The sequence below is a fragment of the Psittacula echo genome (assembly GCF_963264785.1).
Source record: "Psittacula echo genome assembly, chromosome: 6".
Taxonomy (NCBI): Eukaryota; Metazoa; Chordata; class Aves; order Psittaciformes; family Psittacidae; genus Psittacula; species Psittacula echo.
Window position 1 is genome coordinate 43,465,770 of NC_137743.1, and position 13,796 is coordinate 43,479,565.

General features: G+C 42.4%; 1 protein-coding gene across 2 annotated transcripts in view; it reads left to right on the forward strand.

The window, feature by feature from the left end:
* The window catches only part of PRKG1 (protein kinase cGMP-dependent 1), a gene marked incomplete at both ends in the record, with an annotated part of 504,682 nt that extends 492,999 nt beyond the window's left edge, over positions 1 to 11,683 (forward strand). For both annotated transcript variants that reach the window (XM_080620728.1, XM_080620727.1), the window contains 6 exons: positions 1,909 to 2,050; positions 4,260 to 4,423; positions 5,318 to 5,440; positions 5,538 to 5,600; positions 6,588 to 6,654; positions 11,585 to 11,683. In XM_080620728.1, coding sequence (XP_080476854.1) covers positions 1,909 to 2,050; positions 4,260 to 4,423; positions 5,318 to 5,440; positions 5,538 to 5,600; positions 6,588 to 6,654; positions 11,585 to 11,683 — 658 coding nt within the window. The remainder of the gene's footprint in view (positions 1 to 1,908; positions 2,051 to 4,259; positions 4,424 to 5,317; positions 5,441 to 5,537; positions 5,601 to 6,587; positions 6,655 to 11,584) is intronic.
* Between the last annotated feature and the right edge of the window lie 2,113 nt (positions 11,684 to 13,796).

Consider the following 13,796-nt stretch of genomic DNA (forward strand, 5'->3'; position numbering starts at 1 on the left):
CAGGGTAAAAAATATAGACCTCTTCAAAGTCATCTAAAAAATCACAATTTCCCATCCCAAAGAAAGATCTGCTTTTTTCATCTCAGTGTTTGCTCTGCTGCCTACCCTCAGTAACCGTGAATAGCAACATCCACCTCTTTCATGGAGGTAATGTCATAAATAATATCTATTAATACTTCTTAATATTTATGACACAGTCAGCTGTGACAGCAATGAGCAGGAGGAAATCAATAGTTCTGCATAGGCTTTTAGTCCAGATATCGCATAGTACATGAGGGCCACTCATCAAAGCGGGAAACAGGATCGTGCATCAAGTCCTCACTCTGCAAGGAGCACTACACCATCAGGATGCAGAAATGACATGGAAAAAAATAGGAAAGCATGTAATTACATACCACATTGTAATGCACAACCAAAGTGGTCCTGGTATTTCCTGCCCTGGGAGGTTTTGACCTTGCAGCGATTGGTTTTGGTTCTGTGTGAGTAGGTGGCAGGTGGGTTGCACAGGTGTTTGTGGGATGTGCACATAATACATCATCCATGGGGCAGGAAAAGGTGTGGTGAATTGCCTGTAACTATGTAATAAGCTCAAGATTGGAACACAATTTAATTAAATTTGGAAAGTGAAAGAAGTGCATCCAAAAGACTGACCGGAAATCAAAGGTTAAATTATTTTTTAATTACCTATAATGCATTTTTTTCAATTCTTGCTTTTCCTAACAGCATGCTGTCTCTGAACCATTAAAACAAGAAGCGTAGCAAAGTTAGCAGTGCCAGCTTGTGTTTTTCATTGTCTTGGTCAAAGCCTGATAATTTCAGTGTTAATTCTCTCAGCTTTAAATTGTGGTTTTGCTGCCACCTAGCTTAGATGTGCTTCTGAGCTCAGCCAGTTCCCACTGCCAGCTCCTGGTGGGCAGGGGGATATGGTGCAATTTATACTGAATTTGCATTTAACACTTCAAGTCCTATCAACTGTAATTTTTCTGCCTTTTGTCTTGGTTATGAATATTAGTACGGGAGTTCTTGATCTCTACAGCTCAAAATAGCTTTACACCCAAAAGTCAAAGATTATGATAAAAAAATCACTTTTTGCTTACAAGATAATGATTTGTAAATATTAATTCCACAAGATGAAACTATAAAATGAAACCTAAAATATTTCAGATATGAATGTTTGGTATGAAGGTGGATAGAGGACAGAGATGCTAATTTCAAAGATGCAAATCATAGAATCATAGAATAATTTGGGTTGGAAGGGACCTTACCTTAAAGATCATCCAGTTCCAACCCCCTGCCACAGGCAGGGACACCTTCCACTAGATCAGGTTGCTCAAAGACCCATCCAGCCTGGCCTTGAACGCTTCCAGTGTGGTTCATCCATCAAATCCGTCCCCAATTTTGAGACAAGTATGTTGTACAGGATAGTGTCAAATGCCTTGCATAAGTCCAGGTAGATTACATCAGTCACTCGTCCCTTATCTCATCATAGAAGGCCACAAATTTATCAGACATAATTTGCCCTTAGTGAAGCCATGTTGGCTGTCACCAGTCACCCTCTTATTGTCCATGTGCGTTAACATAGTTTCCAGGAGGATATGCTCTATGATCTTGGTTGGCACCAAGGTGAGACTTGACTGGCCTGTAGCTCCCTGGGTCTTTCTTTTTTAACTCTTTAAAATGGGGGTTATATTTCCCCTTTTTTTCCAGTCAGCAGGAATTTCACTCAACTGCCACAGCTTCTCAAATATGATGGATAATGGCTTGGCCAAAGGTGAGTGTAGCAACAGGCACTTTCCAGGTGTAAGAGTGATTCTACTGAACTGTATAGAGATTCTAACAGTAAAGTGAAGTCAAATAAGGGAAGAGATCTAATCACTTTATCCTCTTTCCCTCTCTCATTTTATGTAGAGGTTCATTTGAGGATTCAACAACCAGGTTTTACACAGCATGTGTGGTCGAAGCTTTTGCCTATTTGCATTCCAAAGGGATCATTTATAGGGACCTCAAACCAGAAAACCTCATTCTGGATCATCGAGGTTATGCCAAACTGGTGAGTGCCTACAACATCTGGTTTGTCAAAAAAGTCACTGCTACTAACTGATGTTAGGGATAGAGGAGAACATGGGATTAGCCACAGAGGGTCAGAAGCAAAGTCCTCCCAGTTTAGGGTCCTGTCTCTGATGATTGCCATCAGTAGATGCTGATATGAGATCAGGGCATGAGTGTTGTTACCCACCACCAGGATATTTTCCCAACCTCCACCAGGCTGAGGCTCAGGATTGAGCTGGGAAACACTAATTCTGGCTTAAAACTCAGATCTGTGTTCCTGAAGTGGAAAACTTTCAAAAACAGCACCAGGAGACATCAACTTAGCTGTTTTGAAGCTACTGAAAGATTAATAGTTAACTTGAAAATAGGAGTATTGGTGGGAGAGCAGGAGGACTTGCATCTGTGGGCTTTAGAGGTGACTGGTGAAACAAATGTTGTACACTATTGTTTCTATGTCAGGTCCTTTTTGTAAGCAATTATAAATTCATTCTTAATGGAAAATGGAAATATTATTCATGACTCTATCATGGCAAGAAGTTACTGTTAATTACTCTGGATGGTGTTGCTGAACTGTGGCCAATGCAGTTTCTTGCTTTAGGAGGGCCACTTGTGTTTTAGCACTGATAACACTTCTGTCTAATCTGTGCAAGCTCCTCTGGGAAAACTGCATAAAGTTCTGCCTGAAACCGGACCAGAAAGTCATGGTCCTTCTTAATGCTGTCCACCTGCAAGAGCCATCTCCTCAAACCAGGATGGCAGTATGTACAAGACCTCCACCCCCCAAACTAGGGAGTTCCTGATGGGTTTCACTGTGTTGCGTTATTCACTCAAATTATTTTTTTGCCTTGAAAATGAATGCAGAGGTGCCCTGAACGTAAGATACATCCCAAATGGCCAGGTGATACCATGGAGAAGGGGAGAAGAAAAGAAAGACTTCCCTTGGTAGGAGGTGCTGGAGGATGTGAGCACTTGGGATGCCATGGGAAGCAACACACCCCTAAAAACAGCTGCATTCAGGAGGGGATGATGCCCTCCCTGAGAGACACAGGGGGGCAAGGTCTCTGCTTCTTGTCTTGAGGACTCTTCCCTGCCTTTGGGAAGGGAGACTTGGGAGTGACATCAGCAGCTAGGAGCAGTAAGTCAGACCATCATCATCATGGACTTTTATAGCCTGGTGGCAGCTGCCGTGTTTCACTGTGACACTAAACCTAATGAATTACATCAGAAATTATCCTCTACCGCATTTTGCTAAGGCTGGGGAGCTCCAGCATTTTTTTCGGTTAATAAAGGGCCATTAGGTGCAGGACTGTCCTTTTCTCTGCTGCAGGAGGATCTGGACCTGGATGTCTTCCGGTCCCATCACTGTCCCCCAGCTCTTTAGACATTTTTATCTCCCCTGAAATATGTGCATGATAGCACAAGAAGTGTCCCAGATCCTTTGTGGGACTGTGAACATGTAGGACATTTTGCTCCTGACCAGTGCAGGTGTAGGAGCATCTCACAGCCATGAAGAGACAGCAGAGTTTGCTACAGACCACAGCTCTGGGCTGTCACAGCACCGAGGCAGAGAAGGGCAGAGGGGTAAACCTAGAAATACAGTAAGCCTATTAATATGATATCTGCCTGGACCGAAAAGGACTGCTTCAGTTCGTAGTATAATTTGATTCCGTACTTGCTGGTGCCATAAAGGCACTGCTATAGGGACATGCTGCGTTTCGTGATCCCACCAGCACATTCTAACAGCCTCAAGCAAACTGGGAGGACACTTGTTGTACTGCATTGCTCTTTAGCCTGGGAGAGAAATCTGAGCTTTTCAGTAGCTGCCAAAATGGTCAGTATTTAGCCTAAATAATTCCTTGCTCAGGTTAAAGCTGGGAGTTAAAACAAAGAAACAAACAAACAAACAAGCCAACAACAAAAACACAAAAGCAAAAATGAATGATACAAAGTTTCATCTCCCAAGAAACTCTTGGTGCCAGCATTTGTTGTTCTTCCTTCATGAGACTCTTCCTTTTATATTACAAAGGATAAATCAGTTAAGAGGTCACTGTGGTTGCCTGGTCCTGGAATGACCCACGATGCTTTAGCTAGGAGAGTATTCCCACGAGGAAACCTCTTTTCTGCTTTGCTTCACTTCAAGAGGAGCAGAGCACATGGCTGACATTCCCTCTCGTGCTCTGCCCTGATGGGTACTCTGCTCCTTTCTGCAGGTCGATTTTGGCTTTGCAAAGAAAATAGGATTTGGAAAGAAAACATGGACTTTTTGTGGAACCCCAGAGTATGTAGCCCCTGAGATCATCCTGAACAAAGGTCACGACATTTCGGCAGACTACTGGTCACTGGGAATCTTAATGTATGAACTCCTGACTGGCAGGTATGGGCATCGGGGCCGGCACCACTGCTGAAAATAGATCCAAATATTTCTGCCATTGTCACCCTGATTAGGCAAGAGGAAGGTTCAGAGCTGGTGTGTGCTTGTAGTGGCACAGCGCTGTTCTGCTAAACCTAATAATTAGTTTTCCACTTTAAATCACAGCTTCAATGCAGACCTCTCAAAGGGCAAGACATGAGCAGGCTCTTTAGGAAATGTTGTAAAATTACACCAAAAAATTAGTTTTGGGCCTAAGTGAGCTGAACATGGCGGTGAAAGAGAAAGGATTTGCAATTTAACTGGGGAGGTGCAGTGACAGGCTGCTTCATGTCTGAAAAGGAAGAGATAGACCATGAAGACTTGAGTCCGTATATCCATCCCTTCCCTTACGTAGTTTTGGATGTATATATTAGTGCTGATGTTGGCAGTAGAGGCTTCCTGGCACTTCCTAACCTCATCCCCCATCACTCCTGGCTTATCCTTTAGGGATGGACCTAAGACACTATTCTGTTAAACTGTTGGAAACCTAATTAATCTCTACTGAAAGCGTGTCATATCATTGTAAGCCAGCATTACTCAGACCCTTGTTCCTCATGTTGTTGGTACATGGGTCATTATGGAAAGAAGAGGTTTAGCATGTGCTGCTCTGCAAAACTTCACTCTCTGATACTTCCCTGCAGCCAGCATTACTGAAATCCAGACAGTATTAGAGCTCCTTGACTGAGAAATTGTTAAGATTATAGAAAGCAAAGCATTGCTTGTTGTCATCTGCCCTTTCTCATTTCAGTAGGGTACTCTTTTGCTTTGCAGTCTCTTTTTTTTTTTTTTTTAATCAATCCTCAATGCTATTTTAAAGACAAACTTTTAATCTTCTGTATCTTTCTCTCCCCTCTCAAGTCCCCCTTTCTCAGGCCCAGACCCCATGAAGACCTATAACATCATACTAAGGGGAATAGACATGATTGAATTTCCAAAGAAGATTGCCAAAAATGCTGCTAATTTAATTAAAAAACTATGCAGGTAAGCACATGAAATATAATTACCTTGATCTTGTTTACAAAGAAATTAGTTGTTCAGAAGGATTAAGAAAGTAACCAATTTGTTATTTGTTTTATAGGGACAATCCATCAGAGAGGTTAGGGAATTTGAAAAATGGAGTGAAAGATATCCAAAAGCACAAGTAAGTGTCTCCTCCACCAATCATCAGATCCAACCCACAAAAATGTGCATTTCAAACACTTCAATTTTCTGCAAAACAATAATTGCCTTCTAGTATGCTTTAGACCCTATTTGAATTTCCATCAGACTTTTTTTTCCCCAGTGTTTGGTGTAGATTCTAGCCTTGTCTCTGAACAAAATGGATTGCATATTGACCATTATGCTTTAGTCTAATGCAAAAGAGCGTTTGAAAGCAATCCAATTGAGCCACTGCCTGCTTGGACTTTTTGGTTTGCAGAATCACTTTCCAAGGTTTTCCTCAATTTCCCTTCCTTCCCAAAGCCCAACACACTTTTTCCTTATCTGTAATGTTAATTCATCATCACTTCTGGTCTGATGGCAGCATTGTAAAGTGCGTCTTACAAGTTCCTGCTGGAGCAGGATAAGAACAAGTTAGAGACCCATCACAGAAGCAGGCCTTCTCATCCATCCATGCTGGTCCTTCTCCCATACCCAAAGCAATAGAAGTGGCTTAGATGGACATTTTGGGTGAATGGGTTGAAGACTCAGCTCAGGGCTCATCCACCTACCTGAGCTGCCATGGCTTGAGCAAACCTGAAGTGCCCAAACCCGGACATCCCTGTGCATGCCCTTAGCTCCCAATCTCTTACAAAAAAAGGACATTAGAGGTCTCATACGAGATGAATCGACTCTATAGAAAGAAAAGAACAGCTACCAGGACATCTGCAGTGAGGAACAGTTTTCTTCTGAGCACTGGTAATTTGTACTTGCCATGGTATCACCACTTGGTTGCTACACAAGCTTCATTTTCAGTCCCAAAAAAACCATATATAAAGTTGACAGGAAGAATTATTAAGGCTAATTAGACAATTTGAACATGATAACTGTGGGAGATGAAACCCACTTTTTAAGCAATTTCAATTTAATGTTATGCTACAGAGAGATTTTCACTGTATGTGTAACTGTTTCATGATTCTCTCCCTTCTAGATGGTTTGAAGGCTTTAACTGGGAAGGGTTACGAAAAGGGACACTGACACCTCCTATAATACCAAGTGTAAGTTTTCCTAGTTATATTCTCCTTCACAGCCAATAAGTTTCTTCTACATGAATGTTATGAGCTGCAGGCACTAATACACTGCAGTTAAGTGGCAACAGCATGTGCTTAATTTCTTCTGAAAATGCTTGAAGAAGTCGAGCCATTCCAGCCATACGGTCTCCAGGCAGTGTTCTACAGGAGAAGGCAGTCTGGGGAGAGCATGATGCATGATTGCGATGAAATGCCCTTCTCAGCAGGAGATCAGGGCAGGATCACTCACTACTACATATTTTTCTCTTTTGCAACTGCTCCGCTTATTTTTTCATCTATTTTTCCCATTTCAGTGAAGAACTGCCACTTTCACCTTTTCTCTCAAATGTGTCCTCTTTCTTCCTCCTTTATTCTTACTTCTTTTGGGAAGGCAAGTGGGATTTGTATGCCATTTCCCTTTTCTTTTGCATTAACCTCTTCTTCTGTCTTTTCTTTTTTCCTGTGTCTGTGTCCTACATGAAAAGCCCTGTTACCGCCTAGTTTATGTTTAACTGGGAGCAGACACAGAGGAACAGCTCGACTCATTTTCCTTTGGAGCAAAGCTCTTCCTTTGATGTCTTTGTGAGCCCTTTACCCACAAAGCGTGCCACAAAGAGAAACCAAACAGGATTAGCTGATAGAAATTACCTTGGCCCCTTCTGTTCTGCAGCCTCCCCTCCTTGTTTCAACTTAATCCTTTCCCTCCATGCCTCTCCCGCAGGATCACCAAGAGAATGACATTAGCAATCATGTTTAATTGCAGCCCCTTGCTCTTTCCACCCATGGTCCAGCATCTCCTGCAGCAGTGGCAGGCACAGCTCCAGGGCTAAATCTGCAATCCCAAAATTTTCTTACCAGCTATGAAAAAACAGAGGGTTTTGCGCCCCCCTCACCTTTTGCCATATGGGCTGTAGAAATTACTGTCACTAGGGGAAAGCAGGACTTAGCAAATATCTGCCTAAGGCAGGATACCCAAAGAATACATAAATGTTTTATAAATCAAAACTATGGTTCTTCTGGTAAGCTTCTTTTTAATGACTATTAATTTGCCAGCAGCACTGTTCCCCACATTTCAAAATCACAATATAAAGTCAAGTTTGCTTCTTTATATCCAGTTACAATTCCTGGTTTACCTGTGCAGGATGTCAGTGCAGCCTGAAATCCCAAATATGTTTTTCTAATTGTTTTTTGTGAATTTTTACTTTTGTAAGAGCATTTCCAATACTGCCTTTACTCAGTATATGTATGGACCCTGCATGTCTAACTCTCAAGACAGCACAACTAGCAGCAGTGACTTCAGGTGTATTTCCTCACTATGGACATGAATTGCTTCCTGACATCCCCAAGCTGGGATGTTGCTCCGCTACCAGAAATGGTCTCTGCTCCTTTGACATTGCCTAGAGGAAGGCTGGTCTCCAGTCTGTTGTGCAGGAAATCACTCATTCTTTGCTTTTTCAGTTGTGTTCCAATGCAGTAGTACAAAAGGCTTCTGTGAACACCTAGTTTACTTCATTGGCATGATTTCTGGGCATCATCAAGGCTATATGCTCATGGGACTGCGAATATCCTACCAAGGAACATGTCTGTGATTGCTCCCAAGAGAGTGATCTGCTGTTACCCTTTTGGCCAGCCCACCACTATCAAGCCTGTCCAAAATAGATGGGAGCATCCTTCTCTCTTCAGAGGAATCCTTCTTCCAGAACAACTCAATGCTGACAGGCATACATTGACCTGATCCCAATTCAGTACAGCTACCTCTTTGCTAGGGCTCTTAAGAATAATATCTTCTCTAGACATACTCATGAGGGAGGTTGTGAATGCTCCATCCTTTGCGGTGTTCAAGGCCAGGTTGGATGAGGCCTTGGGTGACATGGTTTAGTGTGGGGTGTCCATGCCCATGGCAGGGGGGTTGGAACTAGATGATCTTAAGGTCCTTTCCAACCCTAACTATTCTATGAAATTATGATTCTATGAGATTTTCTCCAAAACCTTCCTCCATTAACTAGTGTATCTTGTCAACACCAAAGCTGTTGGTCCTGCTCAGCTTTGTTTTCCACAAGTTTTCCAGTTGCTTTGGCAAAAGTCCCAACTGCTAGTAAGAGCCATATCTGAAAAGGGGCCCAAAATACATAGCTCTGGGAAAGAAATCCATTTTAACATTTATCAATGCATCTGTCCTAGTTACTTGTTAGCTGTAAAGGAGCAAGCAGGGCTAAACATAGAGACTGGCTTTTATTTTTTGTTTATTTGGTTGATTTTTTGTTAATTAAAAAAGGCCTTCCCCAGCTCTTTAACTCTTATCAGCAGTTATGTGGTACTACCAGTGAGGCAATCAAAAGCTGCTCCTTAGCTCTTATTCCATGGAATTTTAGGAAAGATCTTAATTTACATCCTGCTGCTAGGACATTCCTTCAGGGAGCAGCTGATCCTCGATACCACAGCAGAAATCAGTGACAGTGTCTGTCCTTAAAAGCTCTTGAGTCTTCCAAAGTTGTGCTGTCTGGCATCACAGCTTCTGCCTTTGAGAAAGATCTACAGATCCCTCTACCATAATTCATCTCAAGCCCTTATGTTGTTAAGCAACCAGAAAGCTGATACTAACATTTGCACTTTATCCTCTTGGACAGGAGGTAATTTTAGGAGAGGGCATTTAGAGGATGTTTGTTCCCATGTCTCCAACAGTAAAGAGCTGCAGGCCGCGTAGGTGACCTGAACCTCTGAACTGTGGGGAGTCACACACAACAGCATTAGCATCACATAATGTCAATCAGTAGAGTAACAACTCATCCAACCTTTTTTTCCCTAAATGAAATTTCTTCTAAGAAAACGCTCTATCTTTGAGGTGTTGGATATCCTCAGCCTTTTTGTTTTGTCAGATGAACACAAAATGCAATCCATTTCCCAAAGCAGGACTTAATTCCCTTAGAGACTCAACTAACCAGAGCTCAAAAACGCTGCCTGCTAGGTGCTTCCAGATGAGACATCTGCGGAGGAGCCCCAGGGAGCTCCATAGATGCTTTCTCCCAATGAAGTTGACTTACGCACTGTCTATCACTGCTGAGAGGCTTTTGTGAGAAGTTCCAGCTTGTGTGCATCCTGGTTGGAATGGCCACACCACTTGCATCTCTTACGCTTTGGTAGCTGGTACCTTGTACATACATCTTCAACACTTCTGCTCCCACAGGGAGAGCTTACATGGGATGGGCTGAGAGAAACAGAGGAATGTGGTCAAGCCCATGGAGGAGAACAAGTGTAAAAGCACCCCAAAAGTTAAGACCTGAAGGGTGGAGGAGCACCAACAAAGTAAACAGATCCAGACAACTCAAAAAAAACAAAATTACAATATTCAGTACACAGTGAAGCATCACATCAGTCTGTAGTACTCCACTAAGCTTTTACAGTTTTTGTTTTTTCCCAAAATTATTTCGGTATTCAAGAGCCTTAATTTTCCCCAAGATGTTTTCAGCAGCAGGAAAGTGCTGATGTAGCTGGGCAGCAAATTAAATTTAGAGCTGAAGCTGGAGCTCTTGTTTCCCAAGGCTTATAGCAGCATCCAGCATCAAATGCACCTCTTGGACTGCTGGAGATGTATTTGTAGACTGGCCTCTGGCTGTGGCTTTTCCACTAGTCGTACTAGTGAAATGGCTAAAAATGACAGCGTTTCCTAACCGGAGTTCCCATGGCAAGAGCAGTCACCTCCAGCCTGCACTGGCTACTTGGGGTACAGTTTCAAGTACTGGTTTTCTCTAGTAAGACACTGATAATTTTGGTCTGGAGAGCTGTGGGTCTGTTTTTGTATTGCTTCTTTTTTTTTTTTTTTAATTACATTGAATGTCTCAGTGTGAGGAAGTTTCAGTCACCATCGTAAAGTGAAAAAAAAAAAAGAAGAAAGGTATTTGGCCTTCATCCTGGGAAGATGAGTTGAGAAGCTTCTCTGGTAGGCTTGCTAGACCAAGCAGTACTTGTCAGGAAACTCAAATGTGGCAGGTCCCAGCTTACAACACCTCAGATTCAGGATCCTAGCCATAAATTTGAAATCAGTGGCAGGGGGAAGCCCAGAGCTTTCCCAACATCAAAAGAAGCGTGACCAGCAGGTCAAAGGAGGTGGTCCTGCCCCTCTACTCTGCTCTCGTGAGACCTCACTTGGAGTATTGTGTGCAGTTCTGGTGTCTTCAACATAAAAAGGACATGGAACTGTTGGAACAAGTCCAGAGGAGGGCCACGAGGATGATCAGGGGACTGGAGCACCTCCCGTATGAAGACAGGCTGAGAAAGTTGGGGCTGTTCAGCCTGGAGAAGAGAAGGGTGCGTGGAGACCTCATAGCAGCCTTCCAGTATCTGAAGGGGGCCTACAAGGATGCTGGGGAGGGACTCTTCATCAGGGACTGTAGTGACAGGACAAGGGGTAACAGGTTAAAACTTAAACAGGGGAAGTTTAGATTGGGTATAAGGAAGAAATTCTTTACTGAGAGGGTGGTGAGGCACTGGAATGGGTTGCCCAGGGAGGCTGTGAATGCTCCATCCCTGGCAGTGTTCAAGGCCAGGTTGGATGAGGCCTTGGGTGACATGGTTTAGTGTGGGGTGTCCCTGCCCATGGCAGGTGAGTTGGAACTAGATGATCTTAAGGTCCTTTCCAACCCTAACTATTCTATGAAATTCTGAGTCTTTTCTGATGACCTCGTACCATTTGGTAGGATGGTTGCTCTTGACCTAGAGACCCTAGAGGGCCTCGATCATTAGAGTAGGGGAGCTGTGGGAAGTTCTCCAGGGATTCAGCAAAAAGTTGTGGAATGCAGAACTTCTCTTGCTTGCTGCGGTTAGCAATGAACACTCTTGAATGACCATGGTTGTGAGATCCAGACGAAATGTCTGCAGAGTGACAGACCATCACCTTCTTGTCACTCTTTTCTTTCTGCAGGTTGCATCTCCAACAGACACAAGCAATTTTGACAGCTTCCCAGAGGACAGTGATGAACCACCCCCTGATGACAACTCAGGATGGGACATAGATTTTTAATGTATTTCTCTTACCTGCTTCTGCCTTGCTGAAGACAGCTTCCTGGGACATGGCTGCCAGCGAAATTGAAAGAATTGGGGAGGATTAGTGCTCGGGGTCACCATGATGCCTTGATTGATGCTGCTACAGTAACTACAGTGGCATTAGGACTTATTGCTTAGATGACAATAGTGCTCTTCATGTTTTATGTTCGAACTTAAAATAGCAGTTGACATGGTGGTCCTGACGCAAAGCCTTTCACCAGTAAAGAAATATGTTTTCTATCACTGCGATGATCTTGCTACGCTCTTAATTATAAAAGTCGAGAGATACATAGTTTAAGACACACTTACTTCTAGCTGCAATGTTCTGGCTTTATCAGTAGGATCAACAGTAATTTGTTAAGTGCTGTAGCTAAATACAGTGCAGGATTTGGGCTACTCCCACCCTCCAAACCCCGTAGGTCTTCTACTGTAGGCCAGTGTAGGAGCAAAGGAGGACCACAACAGTACTGGTCAAGGAGTTCATGTCAAAGCAGTGATAAAATTTGTTCTTTTTCTTTCCGAGCAGTATTCATGACAAGAATGAATGTTCCCGTTCCTTTTTATTTTTGAGAATTTCTTTTTTAGCCTGGCAAAACAAAAGCACAACTGCTGTAGATCCTGTTAAGGCAGATATGGGTCACTTCTCTCATACAGCTGAGAACATACTGTAACACGATATTTATTTGGGGTTATTTTCTTTCCCTTGATACAGATACATAAATGCATGGAAAAAAAATCATAACATTAATCCATTTTACATATAAAATAGTGCTTAAATCATGGTCCTGTAATAAAGTGACAGCAGCCCACTGGTCTTATTGATTAGCTATTAGGCATAAAACTAAGCTTAACTTTTGTCTTTTTAGAACCCAAAGGGAAAACATACAACCCATAATGTACTTTATAGGTGCTATGTACATCCTTCATCTATGAATATACCTACTCAGTCAACCACCACTTCAGAAATATGTAGCAAGAAGCATCATTCTCCATCATGTTCTTAGATAATTTTACATCTTCATATCTGTATCACTTCCATGTTCAGTACAAAGCTAGTTATAATAAAAAGTGGTACTGGGCCAGTTTTCTGGCCCATAAAAATATAATCCTTGTGCCTCACCAGACTAAGAAACAGCACAGGAAAGGCAGTGGAAATAAATGGAAAACCGATATTGGATGTGTTTGTGCAAGGTCTCCATGTCTCTGCTGTACCAGGACCCCAGTGACTGTGTTTAAAGCACAGGAATAGCTAGAGCCGAGTCAGCTTTTATAGTATTATCATATGTACACTTCTTCCTCACTTCCACTGTTTTTCCTTTGCTTGGATACTGTCTCTTCTGATTTATAGGATGTAACAGGAATCTGTCCTGTGTGCCTGTTTATCACATATACATGGGACTAAAAGTTTATCCCAGCATACCAACAAAAAACGTCAGCTTTCAGTCTTTGTAACAGACCCTGCCTCAAAACATTAGCAGGTGCTGCCCCATTTCATCTCAGAGCTGCCAAGAGATTGGCAGCCAAGAGTAGTTGTATACACTGGAAGTTGAAAGATCAGCTCTTGCTAAAAAGTCACGCATATGACTTTTGCCTGCATAGTACACAGAAAATGTATGTTTTAACAGTAAAAATGTTTCCCCTGTGCTAAATCCCAACTCTTTCTCATGTTTCTAATGAAAGGAACTTTAAATAGAATGCATTAGAAAGGTATTTTTCTCCCCTTCTTGGACAGCATTGACAATGTTTGATGTTTGATAGCAAACTAAAGAGCTCAGTCATCATGATGCCTTTGAAACCAGTCTGTGTCTCTGAATTTCCTTCCTAAATTTCCAAAGGGTGAGGCAACACCATTGACACAGTAACTTCAGGTTATTTCTGCTATTTATTAATCATTAAAACTTTGTTTGCTTTCAAAACCACAGGAACAAGACAGCAACTACTGGCTTCTCAACCTTTATCTGAGAAATGGAAAACACTGGAAGCCAACGCTGAGTACTAGGGCTAAAATAATCACTAGTCATCTTAGCAAACAGGCTGCTACCTAAAAGCTGAATTCTTTACTTTCATCCCCCTGTTTTTTCACTTGATGA